At 39.2% G+C, this 21685-nt stretch overlaps 1 protein-coding gene across 1 annotated transcript in view; it reads left to right on the top strand.

The window, feature by feature from the left end:
* The window catches only part of MARK1 (MAP/microtubule affinity-regulating kinase 1), a 33050-nt gene that overhangs the window by 2263 nt on the left and 9102 nt on the right, over positions 1-21685 (top strand). Inside the window, exons 4-16 of the mRNA XM_014528044.1 lie at positions 1418-1466; positions 2796-2861; positions 6516-6586; positions 11175-11231; positions 12526-12762; positions 12850-12969; positions 13667-13766; positions 14802-14914; positions 16990-17143; positions 17448-17644; positions 19506-19606; positions 21033-21197; positions 21601-21684. Of these exons, the coding sequence (XP_014383530.1) occupies positions 1418-1466; positions 2796-2861; positions 6516-6586; positions 11175-11231; positions 12526-12762; positions 12850-12969; positions 13667-13766; positions 14802-14914; positions 16990-17143; positions 17448-17644; positions 19506-19606; positions 21033-21197; positions 21601-21684 (1514 nt within the window). The remainder of the gene's footprint in view (positions 1-1417; positions 1467-2795; positions 2862-6515; positions 6587-11174; positions 11232-12525; positions 12763-12849; positions 12970-13666; positions 13767-14801; positions 14915-16989; positions 17144-17447; positions 17645-19505; positions 19607-21032; positions 21198-21600; position 21685) is intronic.

Here is a 21685-nt window from a genome sequence, read left to right as displayed (position 1 = left end):
GTAAATAATTAGAATGTGAGTTTCCTAATTAATATATGAGTTCTGTAAAGCCAGGTATCCTAAATTTTCAACTAGGTGCAATATTGCATTTCATTAATCTATGAAGAAAAGACATGATGTAAAACATTTATATTTAAACAATATTTTTGAGGTAGTTGTTTGAAAAATATCTACTACTCAAATGCATGTACCATATGAAAGGAAGTAATGTATTTAATTCAGTAGAATAAAACTTGGCTTAAAATATTCGAAGTATTCAGAATTCTGCTTCGTTAAACATCTATGGATGAGTTAATATTCTCCATAAGTGGGTTTCCTTTTATAGCTTCACTTGCTTTTCTTTCTTCTTCTACAAGAACTAGTGTTTCTGCTAACTTACAGGAAAAGATACAAACATTTCTTCAAAAAGTGGAAATATAAGAAAACGGGGGCGGAGGGGGAGATAAAAAGCAGTTAGGATGGGGATTGCCCTGTGAACCTGGTAGCTATTTCATGTTGCTTTATTACTTGCTTATGTGGGAAAACTTGCTCAGATGCACATTTTAAAAATGTGTACTTTAAAAACGAAGCAGATATTTTAACATTTCTGCCATATATATATTCATTTTGCATAGTGATCATATCCGTTGTGATTTTTATTTGAATATATAGGGATCACAGTCATATATGTACCAGTAAATGTTACATAAATGACTTTGGATTCCTAAAACAGAGAATCTTATAAGAAATGTTTAATATGGCGTATTTAATTATACCTGCTGATTCTAACATTAAATTAAAAATTTGGGTCTGTGCCCTGACTGCTGTTGCTCCATGGATAGAGCATTGGCCCATGCACTGAAGGGTCACGGGTTTGATTCCTGGCCAAGGGCATGTACCCGGGTTGCAGGTTCAATCCCCAGCCCCGGTCGGAGCACCTTATAAGAAATGTTTAATATGGCGTATTTAATTATACCTGCTGATTCTAACATTAAATTAAAAATTTGGGTCTGTGCCCTGACTGCTGTTGCTCCATGGATAGAGCATTGGCCCATGCACTGAAGGGTCACGGGTTCGATTCCTGGTCAAGGGCATGTACCCGGGTTGCAGGTTCAATCCCCAGCCCCGGTCAGAGCACATGCGGGAGGCAGCCAATTAATTTGTCTCTCACATGGATGTTTCTCTTTCTCTGTCTCACCCCCCACCCTCCCACTCTCTCAAAGTCAATGGAAAAAATATCCTTGGGTAAGGATTAAAAAATAAATAAAAGTTGTCCTGGAAACCAAGTCTCAGCAGAGTTAGGGATGGGATGAGAAACAAATGGCTTCTTAGTTCATCACCAGGATCCTGTGGTGTGTTGTTAGCAGATGCGTTTCTTGGATTCTCCGCTTGAGTGTTCTTTTCTAACAGGAGTGTGTCTGCCTGTTTTCTTTGACAGTTGTTTCGAGAAGTACGAATAATGAAGATATTGAATCACCCTAACATAGGTATGAAATTTATACATGAATAATGAAGTGTTTTCTTTCATTTGAGTGTTATTTGCAAAGATACAATTTTAAGGATGTTTTATATAAATAGAAGAAAGATGATAAATAGAAACCTGAGGGTGACCTGAGAAAGTGATACTTTGGGTAAAAATAGATTATAAAGAAGTTAGCTGAAGGCTACTGCTTGTTACTACCTTGCTGTCTTCTGTTTTCCCCTAAAATGAGGGATATGACTTGGGGTTGATCCATATACAGTACATGTTTTTTTTGTATCTCTGTACTCAGTCTTCCTCAAGAGAGATTGCATGCCATTTAGATATTTATAAAAATAAATTCCAAATAATTTGATAATATTCATTATAGCTTTCTCATAGTTTACAGGCAAAATAATTAATTTGAATTAAAAACGAGCTGGTTTCAATTTTAGTGGATTTATTTCTATAAATTCTGGGTTTCCCCTATATTTACAAATAAGTGTATTGATTGCATGTATTACATGAAGTTACTAGATTTTAAGAAGGAGAAAGCAATTCTTTTTTTAATCTGTTTTTAAAACACTTGTATCTTGCACATTTAAAAATTTTATGTTTACTAGAAATATTCATATTATTATTTGTGGTGTATAATTTCAACTACATAAATCTGATAATTTAGTAGTTTTTTAACCACAAACTTATAGTATCACATATTTATAGAATTTTTCTTGTTTCTGTACTAAAGATTATTTAATGTTTTATGATAGGCCCATTATAACATAGTATCTTTTAAAGCTTTATTTAAAATTTATTATTGTAAAACATTTTTTATTATGATTTTAAGATTTTTCCTTTCATTCCTTTTATTCTGATTAGAAAAGGTAATGGTTCTTTAATGCCAGAAACTTAACTTTCTTTTGACCTAGCAGCCAGTTCCCAATCACTGTATGGTAAGTAGTGTTCTTCCAAAAGAGTAATAATCCATAAGAGAATTTTAAAATTTAAAATTGTAATTAATATTCTTTAATAAATATTCAAATTTTCCACTGGCTTAGTGTTACCTTTCATTTCATTAAAACATACCCAGCCACGCCATTGTGACTCAGTGGTTGAGCATAGACCCATGAACCAGGAGGTAGCTGGTTTGATTCTCAGTCAGGGCACATGCCTGGGTTGCGGGCTCGATCCCCAGTATGGGCATGCAAGAGGCAGCTAATTGATGTTTCTCTCTCATCGATGTTTCTATCTCTCCTCACTTCCTCTCTCTAAATCAATTAAAACATGTTTTTTTTAAAAAAAATATAACCAATACATGCTAACAATTACAGAGGTATATTTCTAATTTCTTTTCCAGTAAAATTGTTTGAAGTTATTGAAACAGAGAAGACCCTCTATCTAGTCATGGAATACGCAAGTGGGGGTAAGGATGTGGGGCTTGAAAAGTTCTCTTTGGTGAGACATAGGATTGTCCACACCTCAAGATTATGTCTTTATTGCTGTTAATGAACTTACAGTTTTATTAAAATGCCTTTACATGATACCTTAAGGAAAATTCAGTGTTTGCTGACCTGTTAACCCTACATTTAAAAGTTGGGTTTGGGGCTCATTTTAAAATTACTTAGGGACATTTTAAAAACTAAATTTGCATTGTTATCTATGAATGATTTGATTCTCTTATCTAAATAGTATTATTATATGTCATATTATTATGATGACTAGAAGTTGGAAATCTCAAATTCAGAATGTGTTTAATAAAGACTATGGCAAAAGAATATTCTAGGCCAAATGTTTATTTCTCTGATTGTTCACATATGAAAGATTCTCAGTATATGTTCATTTTCAAAATAATCCATAAAATGTTTGAATTTACACAAGTATTGATCTATATATTCTAAAAGCTGAAAGGTTGAATTGACAGGGAAATAGTAAGATGCATTTGTAGTAGAATGTAAAGTGTATTTTGACTACATAGGTATACCAGAAGGTATAGGAATGATTTTTAAACACGGATATATATAGAAAACCATTTTCGTCTGCCTTTCCCTCAAGTGAGAGATACGCTGGCTGAAAACCTCAGTTCCGTTAGGCGTAGGACTCAACGTTCTCAGAAACAGGTTTAAAGTGTATGGAGTAAATCATTCAATAAGTAGAAAAGGAATACTTGAAGGTTTTAAGAGCTCAGAAAATTGAAGAAGAGGGAGGGCATCTCTAAGTATTTAAAGCACTTTAGCTAATTAACTCTTTTGCTAATCAATAGAAAACCAGTGTTGAGTCCTTTTAGCTGATAAAGTACATAGATTTTCCTGGTGATTCAGATTTTATGTAGCTAGAATAAAGAGGATTAATTCTAGTTTATAAAACATCTAAATTATGTATTTTTATACTGTCTCTTAGATTTCAAAAATTTTTTACTGCAAATATTAAATATATTTTAATTGCATTTTCAGTTTTTTTATGGAGATTGAAAGTTTTAATAGATTTGGTTGTTTACAAAGCTTTTTTTTTCCCATCCTGAAGATATTTCAGTGTAGATTTTTTTACTTTACCTGGAAAACCAATGTTATTAATGTTTTATTATTTTTGGATTTTAAACAGTTATTCTGCCATGCAAATTTGCATAAAGTGAAGGTCTACAATAAAATTAACAAACCTATAAAAAACACATAACGAACTATTACTCTATTTTTCCATCCTTCAGTTAGATTTATATAACATTTTGTCAGCGTGGGAACCCTGAGCATTATTTTTAGTTGTTAGACCATTTCTTTTTTTTCATTTTAGTCATCTAAAGTCCAAAAATAGGGGCTAAACATGCTTTGATAGGAGAAATTATAGACTGCTAACAATCTGTGAACATCATTCTGTTTTAAACACAAGTGGCATTAATATATATACTGTGTTAACAATGAATGGTAAGTACAGTCAACTCTCTATTGGTGCTAATGAAGGGGACCGATGGCTGGGGTGATGGGGAGCACAGTTGGAGGGGTGTTGTGGTGGAGAGACGATGTACTGGAGTTCAGCCCCAACCAAGTGGTCCCTCATTCAGTTCTCATTCCTAGGGCTCGATTTTCTTCGGTCTTGCCAGTCAGCAATCTTGTAACAAAACCATCATGGTTCTGGCAGTAAATCTAGAATCCTTTTCTTGCCCTTTTGATCTATAAATGGCAAAGCTCCTCTGGAAAATACAACTCTTCATATTTTCCGCTGAAATGTCCAGATATTTTAGGATTGAGTCTGACATGCACAGAGAAATCTAACATGGACAAGAAGAGTGGGGTCAGACAGCTGCCTCTTGGCCGCGAGTAGATCAGTTGATTTTGGTTCCCTGATGGGACAAAAAATTTCCAGTGATGGGAAGGCAGGGAACTCCTTTAGATTTGGTCCAAAAGAGCCTATTAAAAGTAGGTGTCAAGGCTGCTCTGGGGTGGTGTGTTTATTCCTCCTTTCCCTCACACAAACTATATTGATTAGATGTTGACTACGTATTAGGTAATATTCTGGGTGCTGCGGACACATGGGTGAGCAAAGACTAAGTCCCTGCCCTCAAGATTACATTCTAGTTGGGGAAGCAAACCATAAACAAACAATATAATAAGCGAAGGACTGAGCCATGCCAACATTTGGGGCCTGAGTGTTCCAGGCAGAACTAAGAGTAGTCCCAAGTTTTGAACTCGTGTGTGTATCTTTCCCAGCCTCAACTCATGTATCTAGAATTACCTATGATGGGTCAACTAGAGCATCCATTCATTTCTCTGTTTTCATCATCCCATTTAATCATTTAAGTAATATGCTGCCTGACATTGTAGATGACTTAGTTTCATCTGACGTACACCATTACATATTTGATTTTTAATATTTCACTCACATCCTAGGATTGATATTGCATATACATGTATATGTAATATATCTGTATACCTAGATATAAACCTATAATTTATTGAGTGCTTACTGTATGCCAGTCACTGTGCTAAGCACATGCATTATTTCATTTAATCCTCAAAAAAGCCATGTGAGATAGGCAATAGATAGAAACTGGGTCTTAAGGAAGTCACCCAATAGCTACTTTGGGGCCAAACCAAGATTCATACCAAAATTGGTCTGATTCTAAAGTCTAAGTTTTAACCACTTTGCTGTAGTTTATAAGAACTCTTTAAGCTATTGTGTGAGTTTTTAATATGCATATATATCTATATGGTATAAATTATAATTAAAAGGACACAAAAATAATTTCTTCTTTATACGGAGATGTTTTATTTTAAACATCGTAACTAAATATTGAGGTTTTTCTTTTACTGTTATTGAGTAGAAAAAAATAAAGTCACAACACATAAAGTGATAGAGCTAATAGAAAATCTCTACAGTTTCTAGTTGTCTTTAAATTATTTCAACAGGTGTGTATTGTCTATCCACTTTGTGTTCTGTCATGAAGCTGGGGATACAAAGAAAGTATGGCTATGACCATGGTGCTCAAGTAGTCTGAAGCTCATTTAGGGTAATAGGAGATGCACAAAAGGATGATTTAATTCTGTGTAATAAGTAGGTACAAAATAGATGGAATGGGTATGGCATAACCAGAATATAGGAAGGAAAAGAAAGAAATCAGTGTGTGTGGCGATAGTGAGATGGACTTTGACCAAGGCTTCATGAATTTAAAGAGAGAGATCCAACATAAAAAGACTTGTTATTTTATTTGAAATGTAGGCCCCAAATACAAAGCCAAATGTGATTTGATTGCCCGTGCTGCCCGTTCCCTTTATTAGAACAGATAATAAAGAGTTGACTGTATTCTTCTACATAAGACTTGACAAGCAGAAAGCAAGTTTTTCTTGGTTATGTTTTTATAACTTGTTCTTTAAAGAGTTTTGCTAAATCATCAGCTGCTACAGATACTCAATTCTATATGTAATCCCCCCTTTTTTTCTATTCATGGAAGAGTGTGATTTACGTAGAACTTTCAGAAAATTGGGGGCCAGAAGCTTCTTTAGACACAAGCCACAAACTTGACATTGCATATGTTGTTCATTGAAAATCTTATGTATATTTTACTGCCTGCTTTACCTTTCCGATTCAGGTGAAGTATTTGATTACTTAGTTGCCCATGGAAGAATGAAAGAAAAAGAGGCCCGTGCAAAATTTAGGCAGGTACGCAAAGTAGTTTTCAACTTTGTCTTGCTGCTCTTTTTAGTGATGTACAATGGATAGTGTCATAAACTGGACTTCAGAGTATGTGGTTTTTTAACAAGAAAAAGTCTTGCTTTCTAACACTTTTTATGAATGGAAAACTGAAAAAAGAAATCTGTTCTTCCTGAATTTAAATTTCAGAGAGTTGCAAATGGTTACTTATAGATGATCACAAATAGTGAAATGCTAATAAGTGAGACACGTTAACTCTTTGATAGTCTTGGAAATAGAGACTAGACTGAGATAGAAAAGAAATACTTAGTCCTTTATCCAATAATTATTGTCAAGTATTATTAGCTCTATGTATACAGTATATATGTGTACTGTTTAAAGAGGTGTTAGTATTATTTTCTTTTATAATTAAAGATGTCTTGGTATTAGAACTCATATTTTATAGATTTAAAGATATGGTCAATTTTATTTAGTCAGGTAGGCAAGGAACCTTGCAAATATGGCCGAAGAATGTGGTAAGATAGTTGCATTTTCTGAATATGACTTGTTACAGAAATGACAAAAATAAGAAAAAGTAATTTAAGTTGATCTAAGATTTAATTTTTAAGAATAAAGGGATTAAAGTAGTATACTATATAAATTACTATAGACATGACACATTAATAAATTGTAAATTGTTTTTAAAACAGTTTAAAATGCAGAAAGCATTTTGCACGTTGTGTTCCAAATAGTCATGTAACAACAGAGGTTTCACAAAACCACCTCACTCAGTGATCAATGTGGAGCATGCTGAACCAAAAAGTTAACAGGGTTCTGTTCAACTCGTGGTCAGGGCACATGCATGTGTAACCATTACAGGTTTTCTGGGCAGAAGGATGATGACGGAGAATGATCACTTTGAAGCGTGAGTCTCCCAAATACAGCAGAACCTGACAATGAATATCTGTAGCATGTTTTCTTAAGCGATCTGCTTCAAAATTCTAATATCTGATGTTCACTGAAATTGGATTGTGGGCTCAATTCCAGAAGAGGGTGTGTAGGAGGCAACTGATCCATCGATGTTTCTCTCTCTCCCTCTTCTTTCCTCTCTCTCTAAAATCAATAAAAACATATATATTTTTTTAACGCTAAACAAGTTTTTTTCTGCCCCTTTTCTTTAGGACTTCTCCAACCGTTTATACAGGGGTGGGCAAAAGTAGGTTTCCAGGTGTAATACAGATAAGTAATACAATAATTAATCAAGAATAATGGCTCAATTCCAGAAGAGGGTGTGTAGGAGGCAACTGATCCATCGATGTTTCTCTCTCTCCCTCTTCTTTCCTCTCTCTCTAAAATCAATAAAAACATATATATATTTTTAAAGCTAAACAAGTTTTTTTCTGCCCCTTTTCTTTAGGACTTCTCCAACCGTTTATACAGAGGTGGGCAAAAGTAGGTTTCCAGGTGTAATACAAATAAGTAATACAATAATTAGTCAAGAATAATATAAGAATAAACTCTTGTGTTTCACATGCTCACAACTGTAAACCTAATTTTGCCAACCCTGTATGTGCCCTTGATTCTACAGTTGGATATAGCAAAGACCCTGCACAAGGCCACTTGAGCAAACATTGGTCAGACAATGCCTCTGCATTCCTTAGGATTTGATGGCCTGCAAGAAAATTATAGCATTGACTCAGCTCTTCCAATACGAAGGCAACTAAAGCTTAGGAATTCCTGACCCACTTAATAACTAATTGCAAAGTGACCCTAGCAGTTGCATCTCACAGCAAAACACTTCCATGCCTGGTCTTAGGAGCAGTGCAGGGCTGACAATAATTCATGTTTGGCCCTGGCTGGTTTGGCTCAGTGGATAGAGCGTCAGCCTGAAAGACTAAAGGGTCCCAGGTTCAATTCCGGTCAAGGGTATGTACCTTGGTTGTGGGCACATCCCCAGTGGGAGGTGTGCAGGAGGCAGCTGATTGATGTTTCTCTCTCATCGATGTTTCTAACTCTCTATCCCTCTCCCTTCCTCTCTGTAAAAAATCAATAAAATATATTTTAAAAAATAATTCATGTTTGCATGATCTATAGCAGAAGAACCTTAAAGAAATCCCTGCATCCCATTTATGGATGTTTTGAGATGGGAGGGTCTGGCCTTAGAACAATGCAGTACAACCTGGACTTGTGGGTGGGGTTCTTGCAGTGAGTCTGAAGCCAGAATTTCTTTCACATCAGAAATTGTACCTGGCTAGATGAGTGTGGTGAATACTCTAAACCACCATGTTTGACTGCTAGAGGTCAGAGGTCAAAGAGTTTGGGGAGAATGAATGCTTCACATGGAACATTCTCTTTAATTATCTTTCCATTCCGAATGTGTTAAGGCCCAGGGGATTTTTATTTCAGAAGTGCCTATAGAACCTGGAGATTGTTCTGTCTAATGTGACGTGCATGTGTGGTAACCAAGTCATTATCTATAGCGTGCCTCCTTCACTGTGTCAAGACATAGGGACTCGAAAAAGATAATATCATTATCAGCACATTTCTGTCATCCATGATACAATTATAGCCTTACAGCATGAACATACTACAGCCCATGTATTATGTTCAGTAAGATTTACTAATATCTATATATGAATGTGCATATCTCTTGGCTAATCAACATATATCAGTGAACATTGGATATTAGAATTTTGAAACAGATTGCTTAAGAGAACATGCTACAAATATTCATTGTCAGGTTCTGCTCTATTTGAGGGACTCACGCTTCAAAGTGATCATTCTCCGTCGTCATCTTTCTGCTCAGAAAACATACAGTGGTTACGTAGGACCTGCTTAGTTTGGAACTCAGAGACTTGCCAGCCTACCAAGGTGTAGTAGGACCATTTCCCCCCAACTTTTCAAAGAGTGTGCATTTCAGCCCCTTACCAGCCTCCCCTCATCACCAAATCTCCACGTTCTAAAATATTGCTGCCCTTCAAGGATGGCCTCGCTCAGTTATCACCAACTCCAGGAGGCATTCCTAACGATTCTTTATTTTTTTGGATTTCCTCACTTCTTTGTACTTCTTCTTCTATGATTCTGCCTTGTTTTATGGTTACCTGTATACATGTTTTCTACTCCTAATCAGTCTGCCAGCTACGTAAGGGCAGGATCCATGCAGTGTTAATTTTTGTGTTTCCCTAGCACATTTTCTTGCACATAGTAGGTACTCAATAAACTGACTATTGGCTCAAAATAAATTTAATTGAACTACATATTGCTCATTGTGTGTTGGTTTTGTTTTGAATTCATGTCTTCTCTGTCTTTGAACCATTTTAATATACATCAGGATAACTTTAGAATACTGAACCATCAGTTTCACATCTATTACTTAGAAGTTGTTGGTTTTTTTTAACCCATATTCCTGTTAGCATGGTCATACTTCACATCACCTTTAGCCTTTCAGAAATCTCATTGCTATCTCCATTTGTAAGTGCCTAACCAATATTCAGCATTCAGACTGTGTTTACATTTACCTGAATCCACAGAATTGAATGTTCTGCTGTGTATTACAACGGTTGTCCTCCTAGACAGCAGATATAACTATATGTACAAAATAGCTCTTAGTCCGGGTTGGGGTGGCTTAGTTGGATGAGTGTCATCCCACGCATCAAAAGGTTGCTGATTCAATTCTGGTCAGGGCACATACCCAGGTTGTGGTTTGATCCTGTGTGCAGGAGGCAACCGATCAATGTTTCTCTATCACATCGATGTTCCTCTTTGTCTCTCAAAAAAAAAAAAATCAATAAAAACATGCTTACGTGATTGCTATCAGAATCTTTCCAATTCTGTATTTAAAAACTATGAAAGAATTGCTATAACCGATTTATCATTTGTTTCTCTGGCTCTTAATCTGTTGGGTTCCTCCCTGTTTAGACCTTGTCCCCAGAGAGCCCTATGTAATGGTTGAAAATCTTCACTGCATACAAAATCTAGTTACAGTGTAGAATATTTAGCCCACCTGAATTAGTGACAAGTTTAAGATTAACTTTCACTTTTTAATCTTTTCTTTTGATAATTGGGTTTATTTTTAAGGTACATTTTTCACATTTCTTTGTACATGAACACAAAGGATGTTGCTAAATACCCCACGGGCTAAGTTCTTAGTCAGTTGTCCTCACTGAAGAAACATGTGTTGAACACATTTGATATAATTCCTAAAATAGAGTTTTGCTTTTTGAACTTGAACCAACTATCTTGGAATACTGCTTCATGTTTGCCAGAGCTCTTATTACAACACTCGAATAAATAAACCATTTGACCCAAACTATCAATTGTACACATTTGATCATGTAAACAGAGAAATATAACAACCCATAAAAATCTTCACAACTCAGACAAAAATATTTTAGCAAGAGAATTCTACTTTTTAGTATTTTCTACGTTTAAGGGTGAGTTTCACCACTCTAACTTTCATATGTATAGTTTTCTGAACTAAAGGAACATTGAGATTATTAAATGTTACTTTGAAATTCAAGCTAGTAATCTAAATTGGAGGTGATAATTGGGGGAAATTGTGATTTTTTCTTTTACCATAAAATAATTTTTTAATCTTTTATCCAAATATTCATTTCAGATTGTATCCGCTGTACAGTATTGTCATCAAAAGTGCATTGTTCACCGTGATCTTAAGGTAAGCCCTGATTTTATAACATAAAAATTTTAATTATTAATGGATGGTTTATAATAATATAGCTATGTTTGGTTGCCTCATTGACCCGGCACTATACAAAGAAATTAGTTTTTATTTAATCTTCACAGCAATTTTATGAGAGGCAATTTTGTCACTGAGAAAATAAAAGATATGAGTAGTCAGCTAGCATTAAAGGCTAGAGGATTTGATTCGCCATGAATAGCTTGTTTTATAGATAAATGTAAACTTTGTCCCAAACTAAAAATGTCTAAAGTCCACTTCAGTCAGAAGCAAGGTCTGGGCACAAATTCAGGTTAGTCTAATATGAGTCAGTTCTCATTCTTTACATTAAAGCTCAAAGACACATTTAAAACTTTTTCTTTGAGTGATTCTGATTTAGGATTTTGGAAAACCAGTATCTCAAACATTGGGAGGCTAGGGTTGCGGGGAGAATCACTACTTTCTACCATAATATACCTCCAGAAGAGAATCTAGTTGAAAACAGCAAAAGGAAGCTTAAAGCAGACACGCTCTAATGGAGCCTGTATTGCATTGTACTGTGTTACTGAGAGAACAGAACTCTGTGGAGGAAGCATGCTCTCAGAGGGCAATGGATTGAGCTCAGTAGTCACAGAAGCCCTGATTGGCAGTTACTGTAGGTATTAGCCTTGTGTTAACCAGTGGTCCTCTACTGAAGTAGAGTGCTGTTGGGTAAACTTGTTGGTTTAAGACCCAAACGGATCAGTGTTATTTGATTGATGTTCTTTTGACTAGGTCATATTAAGATACAGTTCCTTGCCCTAGCTGGTTTGGCTCAGTGGATAGTGTCAGCCCGCGGACTGAAGGGTCCCGGGGTTGATTCAGGGCAAGGGCACATGCCTGGATTGTGGGCTCAATCCCCAGTTAGGGGCGGGCAGGAGGCAGTCAATCAGTGATTCTCTCTCATCATTGATGTTTATATCTCTTCCTCTCCCTTCTTCTCTGAAATCAATACAAAAATTTTAAAAAAAAATAAAATACAGTTCTAGGATATTATCTTGAAGGAAAAAAAGGGTTTGAAACAGCTACAGATAAGCATACAAATGAGAGCTCTCCTTGTATGGTGCTAAAATGCAGCCTCTGTAGATGGAATTCCGAGCAGGTACACATGCACCTACCTGCTGGGCTTCTCCATTAGCTGTTACCTCGGAAAACACGAGGCAGGAGAGACAGGTCTGGGATCTGGAAGAGTGATAATGGCCGTGTGATGTTATGTAGGCTCTTTACATTGTCCTTTTTATTATTTTCCTCTTAGGCTGAAAACCTTCTCCTTGATGCTGACATGAATATTAAAATTGCTGACTTTGGTTTTAGTAACGAGTTTACAGTCGGGAACAAATTGGACACATTTTGCGGAAGCCCCCCCTACGCCGCTCCCGAGCTCTTCCAGGGGAAGAAGTACGACGGGCCCGAGGTGGACGTGTGGAGCCTGGGCGTCATTCTCTACACGCTGGTCAGCGGCTCCCTGCCGTTTGACGGCCAGAATCTGAAGGTATCGGCTGACTTTGACGTTCACGTGCTATCCCCACGCAGGGTCCTTGCAAACGCCAGTCCTCAGTGCTTTCTTTTGTTTGTTCAGGAACTCCGGGAGCGAGTATTACGCGGGAAATACCGCATCCCCTTCTATATGTCCACCGACTGTGAAAACCTTCTGAAGAAATTATTAGTGCTGAATCCCATTAAAAGAGGCAGCTTGGAAGTAAGTCGTTTTTGTGCTCCAGGTTTAACTTGTTTTTATTTTTATATCCTGGTTATCTGAATTTTTATGCATCTAGGTTTTTTATTAGAGAGAAACTGAAAAACTTCTGGGCGATTCCATCTCTTTCCAGTCTTGAACTAGGATGAACTGTTACCTTTCAAAACAATGCAAAATTTGAGCAAAAGCAAGACTCCTCCTTTTTGCCCTTTCTCTGTCCTCTTTGGTAATTCTCAAAAAGTATTTTAACACCTTTTTAGCTGTAGCTCAGATAATCTTAAGCATCTTACTGATGTCTGGCTAGTACCAGTGATGGTACTGCCATTCCTCCTCCTCCTACTAATAACCTCTTCTTAGAAAAGGAAAATATAAACTCAGAAGCACATGATGGGCTTTAAAAAGTGGAACCTATTTAAGAAAAGTTATTTCCATCTGGCCATTCCAAAGTCCATCTCTTTTCTCTGTACACCTAAGTGTAAGGTGTGTATTTCCATTGCTCATTTGCTTACTTCCTCACCATTCATCTGCATGAATTAATTTGTTAGAATGTCCCAGCAAGCAGTCATTTTTGTCTATAGGCAGTGGTAGCTGAAGTAAACTTTCTTTTGTTAAGTTTGGAATCCTGTTTGACTATTGTCTCTCATTTTGAAATGGTTGAGTGTTCTGGTTGGCCAAACATAATGTAGAAATTATTTCCTAGCAAATAATGAAAGATCGGTGGATGAATGTTGGTCACGAAGAAGAAGAACTAAAGCCGTATACTGAGCCTGAACCAGATTTCAATGACACAAAAAGGATAGGTAAGTACTTAAATGCTGTGAGAGGTGCTGACCCCAGGCTGTAAGTAAGGGTCCTTTCGTCTACCAGAATAGCATTTAACAATATAAATAGAAAGCCATTTTTATTTGAAAAACACCTGCTCTATCATCTTTTCTTTCCCCGGATATACACCAAGCACTGCAAATTTCAAGTTCCTTAGTTTGTTCTCATGCATATTATAATCTAATTCAAGTGTTGGCAACAGTGAAACACAAATTAAAATGATGTCGATAAATCTCATTCTTTCCTTTCAGCAATTTCTAACAGGAGGAATGACTGATTCAGCATCGATCAGACTGATATCAGCAAAACATAGCATGTATTTCAACCAAAAACAGAGGCCCTGAGCTAATAGGGCCCCTCACTTTGTGTTTTCTGTGTCTCATCAGCGTCCACCCTCCCTGCCCAGCCCCAAACTGCTGCCAAACTGTTTTCTTTGTTACTCTCTCCCTTCCCACAGCCTTTAGGAACTCAAAACAGAGTCATCTCAGCTGTGCTCCTGTCTGGCTTAAAGACAAAGGGAGGAACATTCTAGGGTGTTAGGACTCTGCTCAGGACAACTGTGGAATTCTAGCCTCCCAAGGAGGACTCAGCCTGCCTTCAGATCAGAAAGCAGAGAGTGTTCAGAGATGGGAGAGACCACTCCATGGGAGGCTGAGGGTGTGTTGAGAGACAGAGGAAAAAGGGATTTTGTGTGTCACAGACAGATATTGTGAGTCTGGATGGACAGAGGAATTCAGCTTGGGAATGTGCTAGGCAATGAGAAAGGGAATGGGCCCAATCGTTTGTAACTCATGATATAGATAGTCTCTGCATGAAAAATCGTGAACATACAGTATCTGAATATACGGTGTCCATGTGTTAATAATCCGAAAGTCTTTATAATTGATATTCCACTTTAAAATTTTAGAACTTAGTTTTCATATCTAATGTTGGCAAGCTTGGCCAATTTTTATTCATTTGCTTACTAAAATAAACCCATTTTCATAAAATTTGCATTTTTTTCAAATTTCCAGATGTCATGGTCACCATGGGTTTCGCACGAGATGAGATAAATGACGCCTTAATAAATCAGAAATATGATGAAGTCATGGCTACTTACATTCTTCTAGGTAGAAAACCACCTGAAGTAAGTTTTTCACATTTTTAGATTAATATAAATCATTTTTTGAGCTAGTGATGGCTAAGTATCTATATATATAAAAGCCTAAACAACCATTCGACTGTTTGACCGGTAGCTATGATGCGCACTGACCACCAGGGGGCAGACACTAATCGTAGGTTAGCTTGCTGTGGGGGTCAGGCAGATCAGGACTGGGCGAGACGGCCCGGACACGCCCTGTAGCCCTCCCTCAGTCCCTCCCCAGCCCCGATCGTGCACCTGTGGAGTCCCTCAGCCTGGCCTGCACCCTCTTGCAATATGGGACCCCTCGGGGGATGTCGGAGAGCCCCAGGCCAGGCTGAGGGACCCCACCAGTGCACGAATCCGTGCACCAGACCTCTAGTAAGATATAAAGTTAGCAGATATATTCTGTGTGGTATCAGAAATAACATAAAGACCCTACCATTTCTTATGTGTTAGAATTCAAAACTCAAAAGGTGCTAAGTTATGAACCCATTTCATCTCTGAGTACCAAGAGATTCTATTATGAAAAAGCAGGCCTGGTGCCTTAGCCCCAAGGAGTACCATTCACAGTCTAGGCTTTGAGATGGCGCCCCCTAGAGTTGTGCACCCAAATGCAACAGCCCTGCCAAAGGTAGCATGGTACCTCTGGGTGTGCAGAAAAGACAGTGACCAAAACGAGGAAGTGACAGCGTTTACCACCAAGTGTAGATCATGTCTCCAATGATTTGTATAGGTGGGGACCCAGAAAAAAGTTGGTGACATTGTACTTTATAGAGTGTTGAGTGGCTTTGATGCATTCAGTTGGGAATTCTTGAGGCTGGGACAGATCTGTCGTGAGCTAGATTTAGGAAGTAGCTGTATGCAGATGGTGATTGAGCCCTTTGGGACGGCAGATATAAGAGTTAAATCGAGTGTCAAGAACAGAGCCTAAAACATTGAAGGTTTGTTGAAAATTTGACATCTGTGAGGGGCATTTTATAAAATAGACTGAAATAATTTGTAGTTAGATAGTAACTGTTAGGGAAGCAGTGCATTCGGCTGATTTAGGGTCATTGAGGGTCAAATGAATTAATGCTCCTGAAGTCCTTACAACGGTTCCTGTGTGCCCTGTGTTCGCTGGCATCTATTATCATTTCATCAGTATCACCCTGCTGTTTGTCATTGGCATCTTTACACATGAGTTCAGGATACCCATTGGGATGCCGGGGATTCAGTGAACAAACATCTTTTATGTTAGAGAGAGGGGTAATGTTTCGATCCCCAATACCTCACTTAGTTCTACGTAGGTGCAATTTCTTGATCAGAGCCAATAAACCAAACCTGGTTCTGTAAATGTGGTAGAGAAAACAAAACGAAGAAATCCATGCACACACGTGTGCATATAAAGTTAAACTTTTAGATTTTACCTTGACTTTGAATTCAGAGATGTCCCTTGACTCTTAGGGACCCATATGTATTTTTATTGATTTCAGAGAGGAAGATAGAGGGAGTGAGGGAGGGAGGGAGAGAGAGAGGGGGTGGGGGAAGGGAGAGAGAGAGAGAGAGAGAGAGAGAGAGAGAGACATCAATGATAAGAGAGAATCATCTTTCGGCTGCCTCCTGCATGCCCCCCTGCTGGGGATTGAGCCCGCAACCTGGGCATGTGCTCTGACCAGGAATCCAACCGCAACCTCCTGGTTCATAGGTTGACTCTCAACCACTGAGCCATGCCAGCTGGGCTCTGTTGACTCTCTTAATCTCAATTTTTCCATCTATAAAGTGCAGATTAATAAATCATAGGTTTTTTTGTAATGATTAAACAAAGTAACCAATATAAAGAGCTAAGCACAATCTATAACTGCCATTCAATGATTGGTAGCAATTATTAGTGTAGTGTTTTAACTACACTAAGGCTCCAAAGCCTTTTCCTTTCCTTCCTGTTTGCCAGCTTGCAGTTCTGCACCCAAATTATTTTTGTTTTTTAAGTTCTGACTACTCCTTGTATGGCTTGGAATAGATGAGAAAAAATCCAGAGTGCATATCGTTTGCATAAACATTTTAGTGTTTTGAAACCCTGGTGGTCTTTCTTCTTCTTGCAGTTTGAAGGCGGTGAGTCATTATCCAGTGGAAACTTGAGTCAGAGGTCGCGGCCCAGTAGTGACCTAAACAACAGCACCCTCCAGTCCCCCGCTCACCTGAAGGTCCAGAGGAGCATCTCGGCCAATCAGAAGCAGCGGCGCTTTAGCGATCATGGTGGGGGAAAAGTCAAATCAGTGCAAACAGACCGATTCCATCCAGATCGTGTTTTCTAGGCATCATACATTCACACCTTCATGTGCCTGTGTCACCCCTGTCACCGCAGGCTCTGTCAGTGAATGACAAATAGCATCCCCTCTGCAGGGACCAGCCTGATTTTTGTAATTAAACAGTTTCATCTTCCTTCAGAGTGAAAATATGCAAATAAAGATATTTTTAACACAGAGTATTTGTTCGTAAGGAGAAGTTAAGTCAATTGTTTTGTAGCTCATTGGGCTTTTTTTTTTTTTTTTAATTATAGCTGGCCCATCCATCTCCGCGGCCGTATCGTACACAAAGAGGCCTCAGGCCAACAGCGTGGAGAGTGAGCAGAAAGACGAGTGGGACAAGGACGGGGCAGCGCGCAAACTCGGCAGCACGACCGTGGGATCGAAGAGCGAGGTGACCACCAGCCCGCTCGTGGGGCCGGAGAGGAAAAAGGCGTCCACTATCCCGAGCGTGAGTGGACCGTCGGGTCTGTGCAGCTTGGGGTGGTCATCTGTTGTCAGGAGTTTTCGTTTAAAGATTTTTTTTTTAATGTTTCACAATTTTAAAGCGAATCGTGCGTTTCAAGAACATGCAAAAAGGGCCAAGCTTCTCGTAAATGCAATTGAGGAACAAGAAGATAGAATATGAATTACTTACATTACACCGAACCTCACCACAGAATGGCACATTAAACTCTCCTCCTTTCCCCATGTGTAATATGTACTTCATGTTATGTTGGCTCATTTAATCTTATGTTTACAAGTAAGGTGTTCGATGAAGGCAGACTGTTAGTATTTATAAATTTAGCTCACATCAGTCACTTAAAACAGCAAACTAGAAATTATATAATGGGAGCTAGAAGAGAGATTGAGACATTTTCCTGGAAGGCAGCAGGAAAGAATAAAGAGAGAGAAAAGAACACTAAAATATATAGTATATATCTATTAACTTTCTAGCTAGACCTCACGATTAAACCCATTATAAGCTAATTATGTATTTTAAAGATCCGTGAAAGCTGGATCGGCCAAAAATAAATAGGGACAGTTTTGTCTATTAGAGTAAGGATTACACAGAAGGGGATTCATCCCTTTTGAGAATAATTTCTATGCAGTTCAGTACTAGTCACTGTGGAGGGTGGGGCAGGGTGCTGTGGGCGGTGAGAAGAATTGGTCCCTTTTTACTTAGGCCTTTTTTCTCCAGAGCTTCTCAGCCTTGGCTTGCCTCCGGCTCAAACCTGAAATGAGGAAGTATCCTCAGAGTGGCACTGCTTGCCCCGCATGCCTTTGACCATGAGCTGTATTCTCCTTAGCATTACCCTTGGCCAGCCTGCCATGGTCACTACCACGGGTTTCCCGTTGGTACTAATATTTATGTAGAGTTGTCTTTCATTCCTGGTCCCATAAAGCTGCCTTTGTCCCCTCGCCTGTCCTTGTCCCACCCCCAGCTTACAGATGAGAATAAAAACTCAGCTTTCCAGTTGCTTTCCAACAACTGCTCAGCTGCTGCCTTGGGGCGGTGAGCTGAAGCTGGGCCAAGTGTGTGTCCCACCTTTCACCCCTACAATCCACCTGAGAGAGAGGGTGTGACATAGGGCTCATTCATATACCTACAGTCCACCTGAGAGAGAGGGTGTGACATAGGGCTCATTATATACCTACCAGTCCGCCTGAGAGAGAGGGTGTGACATAGGGCTCATTCATACACCTACAGTCCGCCTGAGAGAGGGGGTGTGACATAGGGCTCATTCATATACCTACAGTCCGCCTGAGAGAGAGGGTGTGACATAGGGCTCATTCATATACCTACAGTCCGCCTGAGAGAGAGGGTGTGACATAGGGCTCATTCATATACCTACAGTCCGCCTGAGAGAGAGGGTGTGACATAGGGCTCATTCATATACCTACAGTCCGCCTGAGAGAGAGGGTGTGACATAGGGCTCATTCATATACCTACAGTCCGCCTGAGAGAGAGGGTGTGACATAGGGCTCATTCATATACCTACAGTCCGCCTGAGAGAGAGGGTGTGACATAGGGCTCATTCATACACCTACAGTCCGCCTGAGAGAGAGGGTGTGACATAGGGCTCATTCATATACCTACAGTCCACCTGAGAGAGAGGGTGTGACATAGGGCTCATTCATATACCTACAGTCCGCCTGAGAGAGAGGGTGTGACATAGGGCTCATTCATACAAGATTCTGGTCAATGAAAATCCGACCATATGTTTGTATGTGTGTGTTTTTTCTGAGTCATTTGCAGCTTCCATTTATTTCTTTGACTTTCCACAACTGCAGCTAGGATTTTAAAATGGCTTTTCTTTTCCATTTTAAAGAACAACGTATACGCTGGAGGAAGCATGGCAAGAAGGAACACGTATGTCTGTGAAAGGACCACAGACCGCTACATGGCCCTGCAAAATGGAAAAGACAGCAGGTAAGCATCACAGTGCTTATCTGAGAATAATTTCTATGCAGTTCAGTACTAGTCACCAGTGAAGGGTGGGGCTCCACTGTTATTGTGCTACAACCCCCTGCTCATGGGTCAAGAGGGAAGGAAATACAGAATAGTAAGATTGCAGCCAGTCATTCCTTTTTTATATAGTATATTTTTATTGATTTCAGAGAGGAAGGGAGAGGGAGAGAGAGAAACATCAACGATGAGAGAGAATCATTGATCAGCTGCCTTCTGCACGCCCCCTGTTGGGGATCGAGCCTGCAACTGGGGCATGTGCCCTGACTGGGAAACTGAACCGTGATCTCCTGATTCATAGGTTGATACTCAACCACTGAACCACGCTGGCCTAGCAACAGCCAACCATTCTTACTAGGGGGAATATTTAGGGAAAACAGGAGGTAAATCTCTTAACCTGAGAATTTTCTACTGAAATCTTCTCTAATCCGATCTTCATAATTTGGATCTCATTCTCTTACATGCCTACTGCTTCCTTCTTACCTCCTTCCCTTTCCCCCTCCCTCAAGTCATAACTGTATCCAGATCCCAAAGGCGTGGTTTTTCTTCCTCTACAGAAATGTGGCCATCTCAGCTGATCCTGGAGAACCAAGCAATTCTCAGTGTTTTATTTTAAATAGTGATAAACCATATTTTTATTATTTAAAAAATTTAGCTTTTTTTCATCGTGAGTTATAATAGAGAACTATTCATCAATATAATACAAAAGGCAGGGAGTTCATTCTAATAAAATTCTGTGCTGAGTTCCATCCTTAGTTATTTCAGTGGACTGCACAGACCATTCTTACATTTGCTTCCTCTCAGTTAGTAGACACTGTATGTCACAGAAATGGATCTCCTTGGACTGAAGATCCCTTGGGTTAAAAGAATAGTTGGGGATTAATATCTGAATTTTTATTTTTCCTGTACTAAGCCCTCATCTGGAGTTTCTTTAATCTGCAACAGTTAACCTATTGATTCATGATAGGAACGGAAAGTGTTTTAATCATACTTCCAGCAATAGCATTTTTGCTATAATTATGAATTCTTTTTGTATAACGGGCAGTGGCCCAAAGCAACACATCACACCACACTGTGACTTTTGGAAAGGGAAAAATATCTCCAGTCACAGTCATTTTATCCATAAAAATCATTCCAGACCGTCTCCGAATCACTCACAGAAGGAGGGTAAGTGTGGGTGAGGTCCTGATTTCCCATGGAAGGTGATGGTCAGTTCACCCTATACATCGTTCCCAAGAACATTGACTTGTGGGTCACTAATCATGCCATTAGAGCTAACTTCTTTTAAGTGTTGCAGTCATGAAAGGTGTTAGTCAGTTTACTTTAAAAAATGTAGTTCTTAAATGTTAGTGACCTGCCGCCTCTCTGTGTTTCTGTTCCATGTGGAAAGCCTCACGGAGATGTCAGCCAGCAGCTTGTCTTCTGCCGGCTCCGCCGTGGCCCCTGCTGTCCCCTCGGCACGGCCCCGCCACCAGAAGTCCATGTCCGCCTCCGGTCACCCGATCAAAGTCACACTGCCAACCATTAAAGATGGCTCCGAAGCTTACCGACCCGGGTAACGTGCTGGCTGCATTTCATTTTGTTTGTTAAAGAGTTTTTTAAATGTTTTTATTGATTTTAGAGAGAGGAAGGGAGAGGGAGAGAGAGATAGAAACATCAGTGATGAGAGAGAAACATTGATCAGCTGCCTCCTGCACGCCCCACACTGGGGATAGAGCCTGCAGCCCAGGCATGTGCCCTGACCGGGAATCCAACCATGACCTCCTGGCTCATGGGTTGATGCTCGACTACTGAGCCACACTGGCCGGGTGTTAAATTTTTTAAAAAAAGAAAAGAAATAATAATAAAAAGTTCTTATTGCCCTTAAAAAAAAGTGGGCATAGCAAGTTCTGTCTAGTTTGGAGTGGGAGCTTCCTGGGTCGTTACTCTGAATAGTGCGTCGTGACTTGTCCCCACAGGACCACCCAGAGAGTGCCTGCCGCGTCCCCGTCTGCCCACAGTATTAGTGCCAGCACCCCAGACCGAACCCGCTTTCCCCGCGGC

The sequence above is a fragment of the Myotis brandtii genome, unplaced genomic scaffold, assembly GCF_000412655.1.
Source record: "Myotis brandtii unplaced genomic scaffold, ASM41265v1 scaffold612, whole genome shotgun sequence".
Classification (NCBI taxonomy): domain Eukaryota; kingdom Metazoa; phylum Chordata; class Mammalia; order Chiroptera; family Vespertilionidae; genus Myotis; species Myotis brandtii.
This window is presented reverse-complemented; position numbering and strand designations above follow the sequence as displayed.